The following is a 25,859-nucleotide window of genomic DNA, read 5'->3' as shown; positions in this document are numbered from 1 at the left end:
CACTCCCCCATCCGCTTTGTGAAAGGCGCTTTCTTTGACAGGCAATTTGTAGCCTGCCTTACATGTGTCACAACACAGCCCTAACAGCCACATACACCCCTCAGACATGCACACTGACAGCTGCTCATGTGATTGCCCACACAAACTTGCACACACACACACAGATTTGCAGCTCTTGGATGACTGCTGTCCAAAGAAAGCCGATCTTTCTTTCTTTGCTTAGTTTTTCCTGCACTCGTGTCAAAACAACAGCATCCAAACAGCCTTTTCCCTTCCAGTAACAGTAACACTGACAGTGAGCTCACTCCCGAGTGCCCAGTCTCTCCTGAGCACTCGAAGCACAATTAATATTCTTCCGAGAAAGGACTGGCTAACCCAGCGTGCTGTAATAAATCTGGGAATTTAAGGACTTTAATAACAGCTTATCATTACGTTGCAAGCCCTCAATTATCCTCAGAAATGAAGATGTTTTGTAATAAAACCTCTTTATGCATTGGAGTCAAGCACTCATTTTGTCACCTCCGTGGAGTCCGCTGAGTGTTTGCTCATGGACAGAAATGATGATGTCTTTTTGGGCTTCTCTGGATGTGCCTCATTTGAAAGTCTTGTATTACTATAGCTGTCAAGTACACATGCATACAAAAATGCAGAGACTTGCATACGGTCATTGAGCCAGAAAGGTGAACCATAGCATGACAGGATGTTAACAGATGGATCCCATCGTGAATTTCTTTACATGGCAACATCTGCATTTGCTGTTTCTCTTCTTCAACCTTCAGCTTCTCCCTTTGTCATCTGTTAACACAGTCAAACATTTTTCAGTAATCTTAGTGAACATCAGACATGAGATACCTCATGTCCTGTAAAAGAACTTAACTTTGAATCTCTGCTTTGTATCTGTGAGCCAACCCTTGAAAGGAGGGATTTTTGGTGCATCTAATTGTCTGGGCACTTTTTACTTTGCCATATCTTTCTGCATCTATCTATCCATCTATCCATCCATCTATCCATCCATCTATCCATCCATCTATCCATCCATCTATCCATCTATCCATCCATCCATCTATCATCTATCCATCTATCCATCTATCCATCCATCCATCTATCCAGCTATCCATCCATCCATCCATCCATCTATCTATCTATCCATCCATCTATCATCCATCTATCCATCCATCTATCCATCTATCTAATCATCTATCTATCCATCCATCTATCCATCCATCTATCCATCTATCCATCTATCTATCTATCATCCATCTATCTATCCATCCATCTATCCATCCATCTATCCATCTATCTATCCATCCATCTATCATCCATCTATCCATCCATCTATCCATCTATCCATCTATCTATCCATCCATCTATCTATCCATCCATCTATCCATCTATCCATCTATCTATCCATCTATCTATCCATCCATCTATCCATCCATCTATCCATCTATCTATCTATCCATCCATCTATCCATCCATCTATCCATCTATCCATCCATCTATCCATCTATCCATCTATCTATCCATCTATCTATCTATCTATCTATCTATCTATCCATCTATCCATCTATCCATCTATCCATCTATCCATCCATCTATCCATCTATCCATCTATCTATCTATCTATCTATCTATCTATCTATCTATCTATCTATCTATCTATCTATCTATCTATCTATCTATCCATATATATAGCCAACCATACACCAAAGTACCGAACCGTGAATTTTGTGTATCGTTGCACCCCTAATATACATATGTATGTATGTGTGTATATGTATATGTGTTTAATATAAGGGACTGGCATCTCTTTCTTACTCCTGCTCAGGCTTTGCAGATACATGTTGCTCTTCCTTCCCCTCCCCATCCCCCACACTGTCTGAATGTGAATGCATCTTACTCCCTTTCGCACCAAGCCTAGCACATCCTTAATGTGTGTGTGACACACTGCGTGTGTCCACGAGCACCTTTCAGGTGTGGGTGTCCTCAGGGCCAGGTTGATTAATAGCTGCTTTTGAACCGTGCCAGACGACTGAAGCTTTTTTAAACCAGTCTTTAATGGCTCATCTCTCCTTGGACAGTCAGCGTTGGGGGTCACTCCCCCCACACAGACATGTAAATGCACTGCTGCTCCATGCAAAAGATCTTTGGCCCATAGCAGATGGTGATGCTTCTGGATTTTGCATTTGTGAGGCTGCCCTGGAGTATCTTTGCTGATTATTGTTTTCCTGAGCACAAGAAGTGATTTCTGCTCTTTGTGTAGCAAATCATTCTGATGACCTGTTGCTAAACAACTAGTTACAAGATATCTGAGATTCCTGTTTAGCATTACTTACTTTATCTGGTTCCACTGTCTTTGACGTGTGTTGCTGGCCTCAAATTCAAAATGAATTTTTTAATACAGTTGGTCAGTTTCCAGTTTTGATTTGTCTTTGTCCACTTTTTTACCTCTTAGCCCGTGAAAGTCTGATCAGGCATTGTTGTCACCCAAGTTTGTGAATGAGATAACTCAAGGATGAAGCCACGTAGGAGTTTAATATTCATACCATAGGTGTAGCAACTAAAAATCTCAGGTTTGAGAGGTCAGAGGTCAAGCTTTCTGAAAATCTTGTGAATATAATTAGGAAGCTAAGAGAGGTACCTCTGGCTGATGCCAAATTAAATTTAGGATTTAATTGATTGTGAAGTTGCTGCATTCCGTATTATTCCCATCTGTGGAAGCAGTTATACTTCCACTCTGTCAATGAAACAATGTCACTTTATTAAAAAAAAAAAAAAAAATCAAGTAGTTATGTAAAAGAAAATGCTATCAGAAAACTAAAAAGTGACTGGATGGAAAGACTCCAGCTCTGTTTCTTTCACTTCCCATTCCCACAATGACTTCTATGCACGATAAAACAATATTAATTCAAAATGAGCAACATTGTCAACAGGGACGGTCACTGAAAACCTCATAAATGCCAGGATGGTATTTGTACATATGAAATCCAAACATCTTCTAAGCCTGTAATCCTTCATAGTCGCCTCTTTTTCTGGGCCTGCAGAAGACGAGGCTCACGCATGGCCGTGACTGAAATGCGATGCAAGTAATTGACAAACGATGAAGCAATGGGAGCATAGTGAGGATGTGACAGAGTTCAAACAAATCGATGAATGCCAAACTCTGCAGCCATGCACACATCTCATATCTACTGCTTATCTTTTCTTCTCTGTGCTTTGTGTCGTGAAACAAAACAAGCGCGCCGGCGCAGTCGCACACGACACAAATAGGCTGGACATTTACCAGCTCGATTAACATGAGGAGAGTGATCTTCTGTAATCACGCTCAGACCATCATCATATCTGGCTGCAAAGAACCCTTTCACATCCTATGAATACACCCTACCCCGCACGCACAATGGTGCCAATTTAAATGCAAATCCTGACATTCCCATCACTCAGCCTCAAGATGTCTGCTTCACCACGGGCCCCGCCGCGTTGGCCCAGATCTAAATGAGGCACGATCTGCACAACTGTACATCTTATCTGTGTATTGAAGTGCACGTTAAAGAAAGTGCATGAGAAACACAGCACGGCAGATAATGTCTGTGTGTATGTGCAGTGTTGTTGATGCGGAGATTGTGAACTTCCCTTCTTTTAGAGCGTGGTAATTTCTGCCTTTCTTTGCCTTGTCAAGTCAAATACTCTATAGCGAAAGAGATCTCTGAATGTTGTTGTGTTTGGATCGTGGCGTACACATGGAAGCAATTAGTAAACCAGCAGCACGTGCACATGCGCTTAAAACTTCCCTCCTTTTCCTTGTAGTGTGTCAAGAAGCTCAGTGTTTTTTTGCCAAACCTCAGAGCAGCAGTTGTTGTCCAAATGATGTGCTGTAATCAGGCTTCTGCGCTCGTGATCGGCCCCGCCTTCCATACTGTGGTTACAGGCTGCTGTTGAGATTTGTGGCTCCCCAAAATGCTCCATAAAGATTAGAGAGGAAAAAGAAACTTTTAAAAGAATCGTAAACACGGAGAATACACCGAATGCCCTTTGCAGTTCAGGTTTGTTGTCACTTGACATATGCCTTCAAGCTACAGCCATTCAGCACCACGGCTCTTTCAATTTAGTTAACTTGCAGCATTTAGCCGCAGGGCTGTTCTTGACAGCCTTGTTGTTTTACTCCATCTCTATTAATCCTCCTTTTATCCACCTGAATAGGAGATTTAGAATCTTTTTACAATAGTTAGGCAGGAGTTTTCCTTTTAGTACGTCTCGTATCGATTTTTCTGGCAGTAAGACGCACCAAGTTGTACCATAAAAGCCAAAATGTCAGTTATGGAAAAGACAACACAACAAACGAGGGAGGGCACGTGTCCTGCAGACAGGATGGCTGCTCCAGCGAACTTTTAACCAGCTTCTATCGATTATACAACTTCCACGCTTACGCAGTTTATCGGCCCCTAAGCATCCAAGTCTCTTATCTGGCAAAGAACGGAAAAAGCATTGAGATAAACTGAGTGCTCAAAGTTTAGCACAAATTAACAAAATATATTTTATGTAATGACTTTGAAAGCAGTAATAACAAAATGTCCTTGCTTTTTGTTCCCCCGTGCTGAACTTAGAAACAGAGAGATGACTGATTTAGGTGTGCAAGCACTTAACGTTGCACTATTTGCCCTCCAGCTCTCGTTATTTCGTGGAGGGCTTTTGATAGCATGCAGATATGGAAAATTGCCTGCTGCTGTAAAAAGTATGCAGGACCATATCAACTTGTTGGCCTTAATATGCTTTAAACGCCCTGCTCTATACATATTTTGCCCTCGGAAGGTCTCCAGTACCTTTGCACACTTCATGCACTTTAGATCTGTGAAAACCTGATTGAATTTGTTGCACTCCACAGCTATCGTTATAAAAGGTGCTGTTTCAAACAACCGACTATGCAAACCATCCAAAATCTGGTTGTAACAGACAGTGGAAAGGAAACAAAAAACCTGACGTACACCTTCACAGCTTTCGTCTTAATAAGAGGAGACGTGAACGGGAAAGATGCTTGTGGGGAACTTCCAAAAGCGCCGCGGCTTTGTGTTGTCACTTTTCTCCTGTTGCATTCGATACATTTAGTCAGCTCATTATAAGCAATGACTAAGAGCAAATGTCATGTCTGTATTTTTCTTTCACACGCGATCTCAGATAGCGATTGAAAATGGCTTTTTGAAATGTCAAATTCTCCTGCCAGGTAGTAAACTATTCGCTATGGCGCCTGATTCTTTGGAAAACAGCTTGGGCTTAAATTTCAAGGGGAACAGAAAATGTGTTCAAACTGGGGACAACATCGCTACAACCATTTGACATTACTTCGCTCTCGCTCTGCAGGCCTACTTGTTGTTCCTAGAGTATTTAAAAGTAGAATGGGAGGGAGAGCCTTCAGTTTTCAGGCCCCTCTTCTGTGGAACCAGCTTCCAGTTTGGATTCAGGAGACAGACACTATCTCTACTTTTAAGATTAGGCTTAAAACCTTCCTTTTTGCTAAAGCATATAGTTAGGGCTGGACCAGGTGACCCTGAATCCTCCCTTAGTTATGCTGCAATAGATGTAGGCTGCCGGGGGATTCCCATGATGCATTGAGTTTTTCCTTTCCAGTCACCTTTCTCACTCACTATGTATTAACAGACCTCTCTGTATTGAATCGTATCTGTTATTAACCTCTGTCTCTCTTCCACAGCATGTCTTTATCCTGTCTTCCTTCTCTCACCCCAACCGGTCGCAGCAGATGGCCCCGCCCCTCCCTGAGCCTGGTTCTGCTGGAGGTTTCTTCCTGTTAAAAGGGAGTTTTTCCTTCCCACTGTCGCCAAAGTGCTGCTCATAGGGGGTCATATGATTGTTGGGTTTTTCTCTGTATCTATGAAGCACCTCGAGGCGACTTTTGTTGTGATTTGGCGCTATATAAATAAAATTGAATTGAATTACTACCTAGACTGCATTGCAACATAGAGAAGGTGAAGAAGTAAAGGATTTTCATTTGAAGTAAGCACTAAACATTCATCAAATTTGTTCATAAAAACAAGAAAGTGACGATGCGTGGGAAGCATAATTAATAAAAAACACATTACAACTAGAGCTCGGTCAGCTTACCACTAACCACCATATATCAAGCACCACAAGCGGAGAGCAGCTGTATTATGTAATGAGGGTACGCAGTTTCAAGCTGTGGAGTATGGCGAGGTATGATAATGGCTGTGCATAAGTGCACTCATGTAATGATATTCCTCTTCCCATATTAATATTTTTACCTACTAAACATTCTCTTTATAGACAAAGGAGACATGTTAGTGAAACAAGCTTCAAAAATGTTCCTTTGAACTTTTCTGCCAGTGTTACATTTGGCTTACCTGAGCGGCTGCGGTTGAACCCAACAAAAAAAGAAAACCTATGATTAAAGAAAAACAATAAGTCACCTGAACTCTAGCAACGATGATCTGTCACTGGAATTGAGCGCCTATTTTTTCATCCATGTTCCAGCAGGAATTTGATGAGGCTGTTTATGGAGTAAAGAGTTGTAAAGAGCAGGCTCTGAGAGGCTTTGGAAATAGGGGATCGTTAAAGGAAGCTCCCCCCTCAGCGGACCCCATGAGCTCCCTTCTTTCTCTGCCACTCAGTTCCATTGCAGAAAAATTAGCAAAGCTGAAGACTGTTTAGGTCCTTAGCTGTAATGTCAGTAGCGCTAATAAGGGTAATGCTGGTAGAAGCGTCCCAGAGTGATGGTCATTAACATTTCAGCAACTGTATGCTAGAGTTGGCACTGTGAGCAAAGGGAGCCCTGGAGGTATCATAGGAGCTCATAGTCCTCCCTGAGGGGACAGCCGAGCTCTCGCTGTTCCCTGGGGGGGGGAAAGACATCAAATCCTTTCTCTGCCGTATGTGGTGGCTTCTAGAAGGGGGGAAAAAAAGAAAAGGAAAAACTTCACAAGGCTATCCTTCAAAGGATTTTCTTTGGTATTGCCTTGTCTCTGTTTCTTTGTGAAGTGCCCGTCTTTTCTTTCACCAGTCTTTTCCTGTCTCTCAGTCACTCCTTTATGTTTCTTGAAGTCTGACTTTTTTGTTGCTGCCGCCTGGCAGGGAGGAATAATAAGAATGCTGCATACTATATGTATTTTATTGCAAAGAACTACCATCACAGTGCTTCTGGCAAATTTGGTAAAATCTAATCTGAACTACAGATCCTTCTCTTTCTGTCCAATACCGCGTCCTTGTCCTCTGTCTCTCGCTTCTTTTCACCTCTTACTCGCCTTGTCCTTTGCTTTCTCTTTTCCCCTCATTAGTCAGCAGCTTTCACCTCAGTTAGCTTCTCTCAGAGTGTTTCTCCCCGGCTGCCTAATTCTTCTCTTGGACTAATCTGTCTGAGTCACCCCCCATTTACCTCGTCCATCTCCCTCGTCCTAACTGTCCTCTCTTCTCTCCTCATCCAGAGGGTACCCAGATGACCCCATTGAGGCTGAGCTGATCGATGAGCGCCACCCTTACATCCACGGGATGTATTCAGCACCGCTGGCTCAGCCAGAGAGGGGTAGCATGGCCAGTCTGGACCGCATGGGCGGTCGTCGCTCACCTTCCATCGACAGCATCCGCAAGGACCCACGCTGGCGGGACCCAGATCTCCCTGAGGTCATTGCCATGCTAGGCCACCCGATCGACCCAGTCAAGTCCAACGCCGCTGCCTACCTGCAGCACTTGTGCTACGAAAATGACAAGATTAAGAAAGATGTGCGTCAGCTGAAGGGAATTCCAGTTCTGGTGAGTCTTCTGGATCACCCCAAGTCTGAAGTCCATCGTAAGGCTTGTGGTGCCCTGCGCAACATCTCCTATGGCAAGGACAATGACAACAAGGTGGCCATCAAGAACTGTGATGGCATCCCGGCCCTTATCCGCCTTCTGAGGAAGACCAACGACATGGAAGTACGAGAACTCATCACAGGTAAGATACGTATTTCCAACTTAAATTAATCATTTGTAATTTTAGGATTGCACTCATTTCCTGTTGTGGTTGAAGTTAGAGGAGATTGATATTATGAAAAGTATGAAACAGTTAAGCTAGCTTTGTAGACAACCAATAATCCTCTAATCTTATTTAGTATTTCATCCGATGTTTTTTGTATTAAAAGGTCAATTTGAATTTTTTTATTTGTTTGATTTATATGAACTATTTCTCCACAGTCAGTGTATTACCTATAATACATCTTGTCAGCATGTCCCCAGTATGGAGGAGCAGTAGGAGTACTGGGAGAGAAGCTAAGCATTTTAGCCACCTAATGAGTCAATAATAGCTTATATGTATTTTTGTAGTTTGCTACATTTAACATTTTTCTGTGTAAAGCTACCAGATTTCTGTGAACAACAACAGTAATTTTGCATTAATGGACAAAGGAGTTACTGGCTTACCACTGCCAGTGGTTAGCTTATTTAGTATTATTGTGTGAGTTAAGTACGGTGGCCCTGAGAGGTCAAACGCAGACAAAACATTACAGAAGTTGAATAAAACACGACAGAAAAACGAAAAACCCACAAAAAACAAAAGATGTTTTCTTTTCTTTTTTGACTTCTTCCGTTGTCTTTTATTCAACTTCTGTTGCGTTTTGTGTGCTTTTGGATTTTTCTGCATTTTTCTATTTCCTGGTGTTTTCTTAAGTTGCAATGTGTTTGGTGTTTCAGCGTAACTTGGATCCAAACTAACTGTAGACTCACACAGTAAAACAAACTAACAGGTCAAAGCGCACAGTGGGGTTAAAATCGTTCCACAGCAACAGCGCGATTGGTTTGGCCCTGTTTGAAGTTTGCATGTTCTCTATGTGCTTGCATGGGTTTTCTTTGGGACCTCCAATTTTCCAGACTTCACTTCCTGATTTAAAAAAAAAGAATTTAAAAAGACGCGGTAGAGCAGCAACCTCTTTGTTAAAGTAAAATAACTGTTTTGTTCTTGGAATCTGCCATAATCCCTTTGTCTCTCTCTGCATGGTACTGCAGGGCTGTGAGTCATGCTATATTAAGAAGCAGATCTTTAACTGCTGACACACGTTTCTATTTAGCATTATTCATATCTATAAATCATCTCAGCATTTGCAATAAGTAAATTTCTAACATACTGGCCTCATTAGCACTGAATTGCACAAGTCCCTGTATGGCAGTGAAGATCTAGACAAGGCGTTTAACCCTTTAAAGCCGGTCGGAGCAGGCACGCTCCGTTTTGCGTAACTATTTTTAAATCCCGGTAGCTCTGCAACCACGTAAGCTAGCACAATAATTTTCTTTGCATATGAAACCGGAGGAGTTGTACTTACATCTTATGCCATCAGCTTGTCCTCGGTCACGGTTTCCTTCCACATATAGCTTTGCAAAAACTGCATAAAAAGCGCTTGCAGCAACAAAAACATAATATTCCAGAAACACGCTTTGCCGATCCGGTCAGCTGTTTGTAACACTTCCTACGTCCATCAGCCCGACACAGGAAGTGACGTAATTTTCGCAGAAATGTAGTTTTTTACCATCAGGGCCTTGTAAGGCTATACTGGTGTTTTTAAAAGTTATGTTTGACTTTATGACTTTCTGTGTCGTTTCTGGGATGCTTAGGACTCATATTGCACTGCTGGAAAGAGTTTATTTTGATGCATATCTTATGTTTTTGCAAATTTGCATTATAATATTTATTTTTGTTTTTCCTGCAGTATATAAAAATTGGTGTATTTCAAAAATAAAACTATGAAGACACTCAAAATAAATTTCCTGTGGTGGGAAACTATTTTGTGCAACTTTTTTGTATTTACAGTTTTGAGGGATAAGCCTCTTAAATTTCTCTAACCAGAAATATATGTTAAAAAAACAAAAACGATTTTCAATTTTTTTGTAGCTTATTGCACTTTTTTGCAATTTATGTAATTACTATGCACTTAATGCAGACATATTATTAAAAATTGGGCTATAATGGTTGTATTGATGTATAGCAACTTGAAATGCTCCCAAAAATGGCTCCACAGCATGTAAAAATATAATATAAGCTCTGGCGGACTTAGTTCGATGGTAGGGTTAAAGCTGTAATTAGTCCTAGTTTTAGATCCCAAGAAGACGTGTTTTGAGTGCACTGATATGTGTGGGGGTTTTCTCACCACTTATTAAACGTACCATATGTTAATGAGTAAAGGATCACCAATGGTCACGTATATCAAATTTCAGATTCGATTACTTTAACCTCACAACGTAGTACTGCGGAGACAGATGGAAAGTGGAGGGATAATCTATAGGACAGCAAAAAGCATATAAACATCGATCTCAGAAAACGCTATTAGATGCATCGGGTAATGGAATACTGTATGTTTTTAATTCCTTTAAGAGGAGCTATTGATTCAGATGCTAGGATAGGATTTCTTCTCCTTGACCCGCTAAATGTCATTGATGTGGGGAAAACACTCTGTGTATGTGCGTTCAGCTAATCCCTAACACAATTGGCTTGACCTGACACACTTTCGGCTGGTATTGACACGTTTGGCATCTGAGAGTGGGCTTTTGTTTTCGGTGTGAAAAATGAGAAGCACTTTCAAGTGAAAAACTTGACCTTTGCGAAATGCAGTATACACGTTAGCCCAAAACAATTAAAGGAGTTGCTATTTAGGTGGCAAATTAAGGGAGGAAAATTGCTGACAAATCTGATTTGGGCAGATGTGGATAGTTAGCTAGGTGTTGTGTTGTCGATATCTTTGAGACTGTGGCCCTTTAAGGGGGAATGTTGGCTATATTTTGGCTATTGACAGCTTTAGTCTGGCCTTTAAAAACACACACATGCATTTGTGTGTGTGTGTGTGTTGTCTGCCGTGACAGAGATGTTGCAGTGAGCGATGGCTGTGCTGCAGCAGAAATGATTGCCTTTACAGCACCTTGTTGCTCCCCTTCGTAGCTAAAAATAACCCTGCACCACAAGACAAGGAGGGCAGAACGGAGGGAGTTATTCCCCTCCCTCCTAGCCGTAATTATCCAACCCTCCCACCCTCGCTCGATCTAATTTTTTTCTCTCTTTCATTCATTATCTATACTCTCATTCATTTTCCCTCTGTCACGGTTTCCTCCCTATCCCTGTCTCCAGCTTTACGTTTCCATCGCCACTGCTCCGTCCCCAGTGAAAACGGGCCCGTCACAATGCAAGCTCAGCTCACAGGCTCAGCCGGTGCGGCTGGAATTGGCTGTGTTTTTCCTCAATTAAATATAATTGGGGGGGATTTAAATACAGGCCCTTTTCTTAGTCCATGTGTTTAAGAGTTTGCTGTTGGAGTTCATGCTGTCCCTCAGAAACCACAGCGAGCTCTGTTTTCTACAGGGGAAATGGGTGACGTGGAAAGAACCGAGCACTTTCTTTTTCCAACACACAAGTTGGGAAGACAGTGGAGTCGTTCATATTTTTAGAGTTTTGTATCGTTCAGAGTAATTCTATTTTCCCTCCTGGTAGGCTCAGGGCTGTTTGTGCCCTCTAGCAATTCCCACTCTGGAAATGTAGATTATTAAGCGGATTTCTCTCCTGTTTTCCCTGCAGGAGACGTCTGGTTTTTGTGGGCTGACATTCAAGCAGGTGCCTGCTGCACACCTTTTGTTGTTTGGATGAAAGATGCATATGGTTGGCAGGGATTTAAGCTAGAGGAGAGATAATGTCTAGACACACGTGTTTGTCTCTGCCCGGCTTTTGTGCTCTTGTCAGTAAAATTACAGTGTTGTCTGACAAGAGTTCGAAGCATGGGAAACATTTCTAAAACTGTATGCAGTGTTGAGGTTGGTAAATGGAAGGTCAGCTTACACAGAACGCCTTGATCAGTTTGCTTTGACCAACCAGCAGCCAGTTTAACCAGATTCAATTAAAATGATCTTCATTGTCCACACTGGTTATGTTTTGTTTTTTTAAATCCTTCTTTTCGCTGAAAACAGCCACCTTCCTCCTGCTACTGCTAACAGGGAGAGATCCAAAACAGTGAGCTGAAAGACATCAAAATGCACTGGGAGAGTCATCTGGGCTTTTCTGCCTACTAGCTCCTTCTTTCACATTGCTCACAGATTTTATCGGTTGTTTTTAACAAACCCAAAGCACAAGATGAAGCCAGTGAGGAAGCAGTGTGATTAATGCCATCTGACTTTATCCAACACCCCCAACTTTCAGACGGTAAACCTTTTTTTTAGACCTGTTGTAGCAGGAGAAGTAATTATTATCATTAATAACATTAATTAGAATCTGAATCAGAAGACTTTATTTATCCCCAAGGGGCAATTAACATACAACAGAGCAGCATGACTCTGGACAGTAAGAACAGGCAATAAGAGTGAGATAATAAATACACAGAATATACAGTTTTAAAATTAAAGTGACTGAAAGGTGAATAAATAACTGTGAGTGACTAAAAGTGAATAAAGTGTCTGGTGTTAAAAAGCAGAGTGGCTTTGGGGACAAAGGTGGCGCTCCTCCTCTCAGTCCTGCAGGAAATGCAGCGGAGGCGTCGCCCAGAGGGGAGGCATTGAAATGCGGGGTGAAGAATGTGAGAGGGGTCGTTGATGATTTTAGCTGCCTCTCTAAGGGCCTGTTGGCTGGAAACCTGTGCCAGAGTTCTGACAGGCCAATGATTTTAGAGCACACTGATGCTGCAGTCTGTTCTTGTTCTGAAGGCTGAGGGAGTGGGACCAGCAGGTGATGGAGAAGGTCATGATGCTTTCCAGGAAGGCATAGTAAGAAGTCATCATGATGGGTGTGCTGACTCCAAAGGAGTTGAGTTTCCTGAGGAGGTGTAGCCGTTGGTGGCACCTCCTTAGTAATTGCTGCGTCCCATTTAAGTGCCCCACTTCTAAGGCTTTGATGTTTCCATGCAGACTTGCTTGAGCGGCTCACTGATGCACTTGATACGACTCTGTTGGTGTTATTAATTACTGGAGATGGCACGATACTTTTTTATGTCCGATACCGATATCATAAATTTGGATATTGGCCGATACCGATATGAATCCGATATAGTGTTTTTTAATCAATAAAACAGTTTTTTTAATATCTTGCTGCATTTTGTATAAGTTGATACTCAAGTTCAAGCAAAAAACAAACAAACACTAAAGCTATTCTGTTATATGCACCCAAAATATTTCATAGTTCAGCAAAACTGATCAATCTAATAAACTTAAACCTACTCCATCTTCCCTATTCTGGTGTTTTAAAGAGTAAGCAACCTAACTAATAGGGTTGCAAACTCCCAGCAAAAAAAAAACACCCTCCACCTTATGATGCTTAATCGATGTAATCAACTTTAATTTGATGCAGTGTGAAAAAAATGCACAGAAATAAATTATTTTTCAAGAATAATTAAATAAATTCAACATCTTTCTTCAACAGATTTGCAGACTGCACAGATGGTATCTTCCCAAAGGAAAAAGTACTATAGCTTACTAGGGTATATTAGACTTAACAGTTACTATATACAGTAATGGACTTCTATACATTAAACATCAGATTAAAACTTTGGGTGTAAGATTCAGATAATTTTTTATTAAAAGCTCGACATTTTAAATGAGAATAAGAAAGAAAAGTATGTCTTTGTGCCCCCTTTTCCCTGTTCATGCCCTATCGGCCCCCCTGGCTAAACTTTGCTAGATCCGCCCCTGCACAGTTACCAGCCGTCAGCTAGAAAAAGATCCTGGTGTAGAAAGTAATATTAAATAAATTCTAACAACAGCTTATCAAGCTTAAACGTGCTGCTGTTGTTCAGCCGCTGGTTTCCTCTTTCTGGTGAGAAGTGGGCCAAAAACAAACAAGAGAGACAGACTCGCGACGGAAAAGCCGATCAGCTGATCATTGATCAGTTTCACGATTGAAGTAGCAGCAAGAAGAGGCAGTCGCTCCATATATCGTTTGTTAAGCTTAACGCGGGAATGCTTTACAAACATTCAGAGATGAACTTACACACTTGCTTTACTTCTCTCTGGGATAACTTCATCGGAGATGAAATGCTGGTTTGGTAGCGAGGCTACAAATACTCAACCAGACCGCCGACAGGTCTTGCACGCTACAGCCACTCTATCACGTGATGCACACTGCTCCAACGTGCTACGGTTATGAGCCGAGTTACGCCATGTCGCAAGTTTTGTGAGGTGCTTTTTTTTTATATTTAATGGATCGGATTACATTTTTTATTTCTCTCCGATATCCGATCCAGTAATTTACGTCAGTATCGGACCGATACCGATACGTAATATCGGATCGGTCCATCTCTATTGATTACACCTGTGTTTTCCTTTAAGGAACTAAATGGATGCTGTGAAAAAGAGCTATGGATAGTGTCAGTGTTCTTACTGCAAGTCTCAAGGCTGAAGTGATCATGCAGTTGGCATTTTAAAACAAACTGGGCAGGAAGAAAATGCCAAACATCTCCCCGTAACAGATCACTGAAAGGTAATGGTTACTGTAGCTTCCTGCAACCACAGAGACAACCAGGGTATGCAGTGTTTTTGTTGGTTGCTCATCCAAACATGACTGAATTAAAGATACACTTTTATTATTGTCTTCTTCCTGTCGCTAAATGTAATATATTCATGTAATTCATGTAAATCAAAGTGTTAGCAATAAGTTTTCATTAAGTTTGGGATCAGACAGCATTGTTTCAGCTCATCTGGATGCCAGCCGATGGTCAACTACAAAGTCCCGTAGAGGTGGTGTTCGCAGGTGCCGTCACATATGCAAACCGTTTTGCAACCCAGCTTTACGCCAGCTTCTCCTTTTTATGCTGCAATTTGTTACCGGAGCTGTTTTGTTGTGGGATCTCGCTGCTGTAAATCACTGCAGACATTGTGTGTGTCTGTGCGAGCGTACTGTAGCAGAGATTTTTCTTATTCTGTGGACATTCACAGAAGAACGAGTCCACTTTTTGAGGTCTCCCTCTTCTCTTTCTCTTCTCCTGCCTCTAGCACGCCCAATCTCTTTCTCCCTTCTTCTGAACCGTGCCTCCGTCCTTCTTTACCTCTCAGAGTGTGATGGATGGCACGAGAGGTGAGGAGGAGAAGTGGAGGAGGAGAACCGTAATGGGCAGAACTAAGTTAATAGCTGTGCTTGAAGAGCAACATGCCTGCCAGTGGTGCCTGGAAAATTTAATTAGCCCAGCCACAGCTCCAGTCTCTTACCCGGTCCTACTCTTAGTTCCTCCAGCCGTCATATCCAGGTATCACAGAGAGATGCAGAATAAAGGGAGTATAAGAGCCGGCAGTTGGTTAATATGTAGTTCACAGTCTGTTGGTTATATCAGGAAAAAATGATGAATCCAAACTGCCTGTTAGCAACAGTATATGATGGAAGAGGCGGGTTATAATGTGCATGTTAAGCTTTCCTTTTGGCTAGATTGCATTTAACACAAAGTCATCAGAGGGTTATGAGAAAACTCAGTCACAGTAAAAGATTGTTGCTGCATATATCATGCATGTTATCAGATAACAAGGTTTTTCTTTCTTATGCCATTTCCTGTTTATGCAAACTGAAGCACAGTTGCCTTTGGAGGGTTTTTAAATAGCTGAATAAGTTCTGTTTACAGGAATATATTCCAGTAGGTTTTACAGGTTATTTAGCATATTCGTTTTATTACACGCAACTTTTTAGAAACTTCTTTTCTGGACCAACTCAACTAGACTGCTCCAGAACTTTTTCTCGGCAGATAAACAACATTAATAATGAACCAGAAAGAAAAGTTAAGGCCTGATCATCAAAGTGAGGGATTTCTTTGCATTTTTAAAAAGCTCACACGTACCAATAAATCACAACACTGATTTTCTTAAGGCGCTTTGTTAATGTGAGGAATAAGACACCACAAGATTAAAAAACAAACAGAACAGGCAGCTAACCCTGGTCATAGGAGGTGTGTGTTAAAATAGTATGAATGAACACGCAGCGAAAGTTAATTATGAGACATCATGAAGTTCAATTATGCTTCACTTTAATTAACTCTAATGTGATCTGTCGTGTCAGTAAAACTTGCAGTGTTCTCATATTTTTATTACTGAGCTTTATTCAGAGTATTAATTAAAGTAGGTACTTACTTTCATTCAACTCTGTTTGTTTGCAGCCTAGATTTGCTCTTCTCACTCTTTTTAAATTTCCTTTGGAAGTTTTTTTGTGTTTTTATTATTTTAATATGAGAATTGATTCATCAGGGAAGGGTGCAGCGGATTGGCTGATTAGATATTTGTGTTAACGAGCAGCTGAACATTTACACCCAATGAAGTGGATGGTGGATTGGTAAATATCACCCTGTTAACCCTTTAAAGCCGGTCGGAGCGGGCACGCTCCGTTTTGCGTAACTATTTTTAAATCCCGGTAGCTCCGCAACCACGTGAGCTAGCGCAATAATTTTTTTTGCATATGAAACCGGAGGAGTTGTACTTACATCTTATGCCATCAGCTTGTCCTCGGTCACAGTTTCCTTCCACATATAGCTTTGCAAAAACTGCATAAAAAGCACTTGCAGCAACAAAAACACAATATTCCAGAAACACACTTTGCCGATCCGATCAGCTGTTTGTAACACTTCCTACGTCCATCAGCGTGAACTATCGCATGTCCGCCATGACCTGCCCGAAACCGGACGTGACGTCATTTTCGCAGAAATGTAGTTTTTTACCATCAGGGCCTCATGAGCCTATACTGGTGTTTTTAAAAGTTATCTTTGACTTTATGACTTTCTGTGTCGTTTCTGGGATGCTTAGGACTCATATTGCACTGCTGGAAATAGTTTATTTTGATGCATATGCTGTTATTTTGCAAATTTGCACTATAATATTTATTTTCGTTTTTCCTGCAGTGTATAAAAATTGTTGTATTTCAAAAATAAAACTATGAAGACACTCAAAATAAATTTCCTGTGGTGGGAAACTATTTTGTGCAACTTTTTTGTATTTACAGTTTTGAGGGATAAGCCTCTTAAATTTCTCTAACTAGAAATATATGTTAAAAAAACCAAAACGATTTTCAATTTTTTTGTAGTTTATTGCACTTTTTTGCAATTTATGTAATTACTATGCACTTAATGCATGCATATTATTAAATTTTAGGCTGTAATGGTTGTATTGATGTACAGCAACTTAAAATGCTCCCAAAAATGGCTCCACAGCATGTAAAAATATAATATAAGCTCTGGCGGACTTGTTTCTATGGTAGGTCTTAAAGGGTTAATAAGCATACATACTTTCACGTGTGAGAGATGGAAAATTTGATCAAATTAACAACGACTACAACATTTGCTTTGATTATTGTTTATTTTTTTAACCCATTTTTAGATTTGTTCATATAAACTGTAGTTACCTCAACGCCTCATACTTTTCTTTGTTTGTGTCCTATTATAAGACTTTTATAAGAGTTTGCTTAACCTCCAGAGGCAGATGAAAGTCAGTTTATATTTGTGTTCGTGGAAAGTTCAGGCAGAAGTTAGACAAAAAAAACTCAAACTTGTGCACTTTTCGGGGTTTGGATCACCTGGACAGTTTGGCTTAGATCAATGCAAATTGACTGCAGCTCCAAAGTGGCTCCGTATCGTGCGCCAATACAATAATTAACCGAAACTCTTGGCTCAGCAGTGCATTTTTGACAGCTGACGTTTCTATCCAAACTAAGTGCAGCGTTCTTCATTTCTAGCTGTGAAGAGAAGTCTGGTTACAGCGTATATTGTTCATGTTGCCTGTTAAATCTAGGTGTGAATGGCATCAAATAACCAGCACACACACACACACGAGTGTTTATGAGGGAACTCGATCTTTTTGGCATGACAATTGCATGGTGTCTGCCTCCGGCTTGCAAGACAGCGGTACATCCCTAACATGCCCACCTCTGACAAGCTGACATAGGACAGCAAATGGACTAAAGCTGATACAGTTGTTGGCCTGAAACACTGGCGAGATGCTGGATGGAGACGGTCACTTCCACAGCACTCTGTCATCTTAAATAACATTCTGTCAGTGGGCTGTATGCCTGTCGTGCTTGATGGATCACAGCCACGGCAAAGACATGCCTTTTCCCTCCCCTCTGGCATAGGTGATCTGTGCAGAGCTGACTGATTCCACCGGCCTGAGCCGTGTTTCAGTTGGAGCACTGAAGGTGACGGTGAACTACCAAAGGAGCGAAAGAAAGTTTGTATGGTGAACAAGAAGCACGGAGCAGTCTTTCAACATCCTGGGTTCGACAGATCAGGGATGCCTCTATGCCGTATGCACTTCCAGCCAAGTTGAAAAATGGACTGCAATCTAGAAACAAGTATGCACCATTGAAATAAGGGGCATTATGCACCATTTATCTTATAGCAGGGAATACACATCGGGCTTGGATGCTGGAATCATAGAGATCAATGAACAAGACTTTGTCTGAATATTATTAAAGTGCCGTCTGTTTCTTCCTCCTCTGTGGCACGTTGCAAAAGTCATAAATTAGCACCACTTATTTCTGTTAGGACGCCGACAGCACAGTGAGAAGTTTTCTAATCCTTTCCTAAGATCCCATCACTCATTGTGAGTTGATTGCATGTTGCATTTTGCTTGTCACGAGTAAAGCTGATGCTAATGACACAACAGTGGCAGTAACCAAGCTGTCAGGCTGGCAGGCATGAATGTTAGCTAGCTGTCATCATACCAAAGTACAGACACCACAAGTGCACGTTTGTCTTTTCATTGGATTCATGCCTGGATGCGGAGATTTCCTCTCAGATGCTCGAATGTGTTTGTTTGGGAAAAGTGACACAATTGACCCTGTGGGGAAAAATAAAAAGCAGATGAGCTGGAAATGCTACCCTGTTGGGTAGTGCTAAATTCTGTGAGCGTCGTCTGCGCCAGTATCTGTTTCGCACTCGCATAGTGCCACGGGATGCTCTGACTTCATAACGAGGCCAAAATTCAGATAAAATGATAAATGATTTTCCACCGACTGTGACATCTGTCTCTGCTGATGCTAACACACCTGCGGCTGCGAGCACTGCACTATTTGTTTATTTTTCTTCCGATCACAGCTTCAGTTTTGCTGATGGAAGAACAGCCATATGCTAAAATATAATCTCAGCTTGTTTTGCACCAAGTTAAACGTACCATGAAAGTGCCTGACTAAAAAAAAAAAAAATCAATATCGAATTTGTAGAGGTATGAAATTTACAGTAAACACCTGAAGCTCAAAATTAAACATGCTTTTCTTGCTACAATGTAATTACCTGAGCGTTGGTGATTTAATGCTCACAGGATATTGCTGTGTTTACTCTCAGGATGTGACATGCTCCAGACAAGCTGTGAGTCAGAGTGTTTTAGGTCGAGTCACGGCTGATCGTACGATACGCACCCTCCCTCCCAGAAAAGAAATAATCAGAATATCCCTTGTGTGTAGCCACGCCCCAGCTTCCACATCTAATAGCATCCCAGCCTGGTGGTCTCTGACGCACAGGAAGTCTAGTCTAGTCACCAACTGAAAAAACAGAGCGAGTGGAGCTCCGGTGTTTCCACTTCAGTGGCCGATGTCACAGACATGTTAGCATCAGCAAAAATGTACGCTACATTCAGTGGAGGTTTATTTAGAAACTGCGAGACGCCAAAAATTCAACTGACTTTAAACTCGACACTGCGCTTCCTCACCAGCAACCCAGCTGCAGACACACCCGCGCACACGCACAGGGATTCCTTAACTCGGTAGCGCGCGATGGCAAAGCAGAGCGGAAAAAGGTCATGAACTAAATTAAGATTTACTGTTTTGTTAGAGCGCCGCTTAAGTGTTTTAGTTACATTATGCTTTTTTTAACATTTCAAAGGAAACAGTCAAACAAGGCATAACCACATCAGAGGGACTGGAATTATTTTTAGCCCAGATCTGTCCGCTGAGACAGAGTGGAGAGCGTGATCTAACAGAGGAAATATTGACCGTCTGGAAAATGTACAGAAACCATTTTAAAGAAGTGTGCCAGGAAGTATGACGGCTTCACTGCTCTGCTAACGGCCTGTTTATGGGACGAGAGCGAGTCGCACGCTCTGGGCGCGTGTGAATACAGGACTATATGAATGCGTTTATACGTGCAAAAGCTGCGAGTCTCTGAGCACTTTGGCATGTGCGAGTGTGTAAATATTTGCTTAATCTTAATCTTAGCCCCCAGCTGTTAGTCCTGTGGACCAGATTGGAGTGAGAGGGTGGGGTGGGGACGCTCGCAAGGAAGCCGGTGATATTGCATGAAATAAAAAAGGACAGATGAAAAAAGGACTACAAAACAATAGAAAGTTTCTTTCTGCAAATTTGGCTCATCCGTCAACACAGTCGGCACTTATCCAGCTGCAGTTTCTGCATTCATGGAGGCATGCTGGATGCTCTGGATGTCACTTGCTTTAAAAACAAAATGCCAAACTAAGGCGGGACTTAGACTCCGTAAACAGCGTCGTTACCTATAGCTGTGAAGCTACAGCTAATGATGTTAAACCTCCATACATTCCTTTTGAAAACATACTAAAAAGGCTCATATAGATTTTTGCTGATGCCTCCCTTCCACCGTAACCCGGAAGTGAATAAGCATTGTACTTGTACGTTCACAAGTACAATGCAAACGCAAGTTGCTAAGAGCTTTTCCAGCATGCATGGATTAAGTTGCTGCTGCATAGGGCACAGGGTTTTAGGACCGAATTGTGAAAGAGGAAAATAAAGAGTGTGATAAGTGATGAGAAGCAGAAACAGAGACCTGAGGGCTGGATTGATGAAAACAACAACTCAGGAACGTGTCCAACATGGACTTGAGAGAGGTTTTGGGGGGTTTTTTGTTTTGTTTTTTTTGCTTTTTAAGTGTTTTCCTCTCCTCAAACTGGCTGCCTCGCTTCACAGCTTCCATGTGTCTGAGTGAAAAACCCATCTGATGCCTGATGCTTTAACACGGCATTTTATTTTTCTGTGGGTTCGGCTGTCTGGCTGTGCTCCCAAAATATTCCCCTCCTCTTTTCTTTGTGTGCCTGCCTCTGTTTTGCGAAGCCCTGGGATACACGTACCCAGCTCAATTTAGTTTACTTTTTTTTCTTTTGCTGAAGTATAAAATTGGCTGGCTGTTAGTGAGATTTGCAGCCACCTAGAAAATGCTCTTTCTCCTGCTTGGATTTCTCGGGTATGATAATGGAGGACAGGGATGATCGAAACAGGGTGCTGTTGGATAGAAAAGCCGAAGCAGATCATTTATCCTGATCCAATACACACACGATATCTGCAGGACATGAGATCCGAGCGGCACGTTACGTGCAACAGCTGAGAAATAACATGATGTACTGTAAGAACGCTGTGAACCTAATATTGCTGTTGACATATGAGGATATTATAGAAATATCACAGTGATATGGCTGCTGTAAACTTTGTATTTATTACAGCAAAGTAGCAGTCAGCTATGTTCTCATGGAAGAATAATAAAAGTATTACAGTGGGGGGGTTTATACAGTGCAATATGGTCCGTTGGTATCATGCCTGGATAATGAACACCCAGTCTTCTATTATTTATCTAAAACATATTTTTTTTGCCAAACTAAATGTGTTTCTGATTGCAGTCTTAAAGCCTGGACAGTAGACGTCTTTGTTTTTCTGTCATACGGCTGTTATTAAATCGCATCACTTTCAGTTTGTGTGCACAGTTTCATCATTCCTGTCATGCTTCACCTTCTTTCATTCTCTTGTGTTTAAATTGTCAGCTACACCACCCTCACACCATCTCTTTTTAAAATGTTCTCTCTCTCTGCAGATATATGTGCATGTATCCACGCCTCCTTCGTATATCCTCTCTTTCTCCTCTCATAATCCTCTTTTTTTTTAGCCAACTTATTGCTATCCTCTTAATTCGTCTCTGCATTTTCCTCCCATCTGTGCTCCCCTGCAGGAACCTTGTGGAATCTGTCATCCTATGAACCCCTGAAGATGGTGATCATCAACCACGGCCTGCAAACCCTGACCAACGAGGTGATAATCCCCCACTCGGGTTGGGAGCATGAGCCCAACGAGGACTCAAAGCCGCGGGATGCAGAGTGGACTACCGTGTTCAAGAACACCTCCGGCTGTCTCAGGTAGGATCCGCCCTGGACTGGATTACTGGCTCCAACTAAATTATGAAGATAGTTCAATAACAGTTTCATCCACCTGTTAAACAGCTTCTGTGGTGACAAATAGATTTCGGAGAGGAAAAGTTCAGAAATCGGATTAATCAAACAGCTGCATTTCCATCAAAATAAATGTTATTACCGTATTTCCCGGACTACAAAGCGCACCTGAATATTAGCCGCACAAGCTAAAATCAGGGGAAAATCCTGTTTTGTACATACATTAGCCGCACCTGACTAAAAGCAGCAGGTGTTTAAATGTTGACTTATCATATGTAAGAGAATATGCACAAAGGGAATTGTCAGGAAAGAGATGGCTGTTTGGAGACACACCCCTTTTATTAATATTTTGAAAAACAAGTTATGGGTACATATTTGCATAACTTTTTAGGTATATGTACTAGAGATGGACCGATCCGATATTACGTATCGGTATCGGTCCGATACTGACCCAAATTACTGGATCGGATATCGGCGAGAAATAAAAAATGTAATCCGATCCATTAAATATCAAAAAAGCACCTCACAAAGCTTGCTACACAGCGTAACTCTTCTCATAACCGTAGCACGTTGCAGCAGTGTGCTCACGTGATAGAGCGGCTGTGTGTATTTGTAGCCTAGCTAGCAAACCAGCATTTCATCTCCGAGGAAGTTTTCCCAGAGAGAAGTAAAGCAAGTGTGTAAGTTCATCTCTGAATGTTTGTAAAGCTTATGGAGCGACTGCCTCTCTCTCTCTCTCTCTCTCTCTCTCTCCTGCTGCTACTTCAATCGTGAAACTGCTTAATGATCAGCTGATCGGCTTTTCTGTCCGAGTCCGTCTCTCTTCTTAGTTTTTGCCCCACTTCTCACCAGAAAGAGGAAACCAGCGGCTGAACAACAGCAGCACGTTTAAGCTTGATCAGCTGTTGTTAGAATTTATTTAATATTATTTCTACACCAGGATCTTTTTCTACGTAGCTGACTGCTGATAACTGTGCAGGGGCGGATCTAGCAAAGTTTAGCCAGGGGGGCCGATAGGGCATGAACAGGGAAAAGGGGGCACAAAGACATACTTTTCTTTCTTATTCTCATTTAAAATGTCTAGCTTTTAATAAATAATTATCTGACTCTTACACCCAAAGTTTTAATCTGATGTAAAATATATAGAAGTCCATTACTGTATATAGTAACTGTTAATTCTAATATACCCTAGTAAGCTATAGTACTTTTTCCTTTGGGAACCATCTGTGCAGTCTGCAATTCTGTTGAAGAAAGATGTTGAATCTATTTAATTATTCTTGAAAAATAATTTATTTCTGTGCATTTTCCCCCTGCATCAAATTAAATTTGATTACATCGATTAAGCATCATGAGGTGGAGGGTGGTTCCCTATTTTTTTTTTTGCTGGGAGTTTGCAACCCTATTAGTTAGGTTGCTTGATATTTCTGCTAAGTACTCTTTAAAATACCAGAATAGGGAGGATGGAGCAGGTTTAAGGTTATTAGTTTGATCAGTATTGCTGAACTATGAAATATTTTGGGCGAAGTGTATTTTTTACATACAGGTATAACAGAATAGCTTTAGTGTTGTTATTTATTTAAACTTGAGTATGAACTTATACAAAATGCAGCAAGATATAAAAAAAAACGTTTTATTGATTAAAAAACACACTATATCGGATTCATATCGGTATCGGCAGATATCCAAATTTATGATATCGGTATCGGACATAAAAAAGTGGTATCGTGCCATCTCTAATATGTACAAGCAGCAGTAATTACAAGTATGAAACATGTACTGTGCTTCATAAATGAGTAACAAATGTAGTACAAAACAATAACCTACAGCACACCAGAAAAATAGATTCGGCCTACCTTTTAGGCTCAGGTGCAGTGACACGGCTTTAACAAGAAGAAAAGTCAGTCATTCACCATCTTTCTCTTCTTCCTGCGCACTAAAACCACCAAAGTCCTCTTCTCCAGTGTCGGATACGAACAGGCTCAGGATGGCTTCGTCATCCACGCTCAGCTTCTTTCCTGTGTTGTCACTTTCAAAACCAAACAAATCCTCGTTGTCAGTGTCAGAGTCGAACACCCTCTGAAGGGCCGTGGCGGTGTCTCCATCATGCAGCAGTCCAGCCCTTCAAAATCCGTTGGGGATCGTGGATGTTTTCACACTTTTCCACGCTGTCAGAATCCACCGGTGGAGTTGAGCATAACTTGCTTTTCGCAAGTTTATCGCCGCTCATCATCCACGCCTCCCACTGAACACGTAGCGCTACTTTGAAGTTTGTTTTTCGAGCTACTTGTACGGCACTATGTTGCCTGGCGGATGGACATGTGACCAACATACCACTCTTAAGATAAGATAAGAGATAAGATAACTCTTTATTGTCATTGCACAGTCATTGAACCCCGATACTGTGTGTCTGATCCGCCAGGCAACGTAGTGCCGTACAACAGCGGAACAAGCAAAACAAATCGTCTTACGATATGACAAAAATCATGGACAATCCATAGAAAAGCCGCACCTGACTAAAAGCCGCAGGGTTCAAAGCTTGTGCAAAAAGTAGCGGCTTATAGCCCGACAATTACGGTAGTCATTTCAACATGACTCAAGCGTTAATATTTATAATTGGTCAACATACAACAAGAAACAAATGGAGGCTATAAATGTGTGCACAGGATAAAAAACGATCCAAACATATCAGAAGTGTCTCTTTCACCGTTTCTGACCTGGAACAATGTGTTAGTTGAATTCTTTGGTTTTCAGCTGAAAAATAATTGACAAATATTTTTGATAAACTGAGTCACCGGCTATTTATATGTAGAAATATCTGCCATATCTGCTTTTTGAAGTTTGCCAAATACATGGACGCGATGCCTTCTTTCGCCACATGTGGAAGTAATCTGTATTGGCTGTAAGACTCATGATTGGACAGGACAAGCAATGTGAAGATTTTACTGTGGGGCTTAGGGAAAGTGAAATCACTTGATGATATTTTACAGTCGTATTGATTACCCGTAGAAGTAATTAACCAATCCTTTACTTTGACTGCTCACCTAGTTTGTAAGGGAAAAAAACAAATCTGCAAACAAAGAAAAAGTGCAGCTTATACTCCCAGAGTGTCTTGAAAGACAAGATACTAGTCTGCAAGGATACCAGTCTGCAAGGATACCAGTTTGCAAGGATACCAGTTTGCAAAGATACCAGTTGGAGAGGTGGACAGGTGTGATGTATATAAAACTGCTTGATGACCTGTGACGGGGTCAGATAACCTCCTAGAAGAATTTATGATGGAGCAGTTGCTGTGGCTCCTGTGCAGGCCTGCCTGTGTCTTATACATGGAAAGTGTGTTGGTGTCTGCAGCAGAGACTTTGGTCTGTGGCTTTAGGAAAACTTTAGGCTATTTTTGACACCGTGCAAACTTCTAACGTTACATTTGTTCACACTTGTTGTATTTTGGGAAATAGTGCTCTGTTGTCCTCGTTTTCTCTGCTTGTCCCTTATTATTTTAATATTAGCCAGGTGACTGACCACCCCAGCTAATAAGTTTGACTAAACTTAACAGGTTAAGTTTAAATAATCCAACAAATGAAGTTAATCTTAAAGTGATGAAGGCTGAGTAAAGATAAATTTAGCCCACAGTGCAAAGTGTTGCTGCTGACAGTTGAATGCTTCTTGTAGAGTGCTCCTTTATAATGGTTGGAAAAATACACCATTCAGAAGTTAGCATTAAGTTACAATAAAAATATTACTTCTGAATGAATGTTAAGCTTTTATCC

The 25,859-nt window shown here is 41.4% G+C and overlaps 1 protein-coding gene across 14 annotated transcripts in view; it reads left to right on the top strand.

The window, feature by feature from the left end:
* Window positions 1-25,859, top strand: part of arvcfb (ARVCF delta catenin family member b) — a 299,308-nt gene that overhangs the window by 202,600 nt on the left and 70,849 nt on the right. For all 14 annotated transcript variants that reach the window (XM_085180856.1, XM_085180845.1, XM_085180844.1 and 11 more), the window contains 2 exons: window positions 7,446-7,951; window positions 21,879-22,062. In XM_085180856.1, coding sequence (XP_085036982.1) covers window positions 7,446-7,951; window positions 21,879-22,062 — 690 coding nt within the window. The remainder of the gene's footprint in view (window positions 1-7,445; window positions 7,952-21,878; window positions 22,063-25,859) is intronic.

This window comes from Neolamprologus multifasciatus, chromosome 12, assembly GCF_963576455.1.
Source record: "Neolamprologus multifasciatus chromosome 12, fNeoMul1.2, whole genome shotgun sequence".
Lineage (NCBI taxonomy): Eukaryota > Metazoa > Chordata > Actinopteri > Cichliformes > Cichlidae > Neolamprologus > Neolamprologus multifasciatus.
Note: the sequence above shows the minus strand (reverse complement) of the source record. Positions and strands in the feature narration are given on the sequence as shown.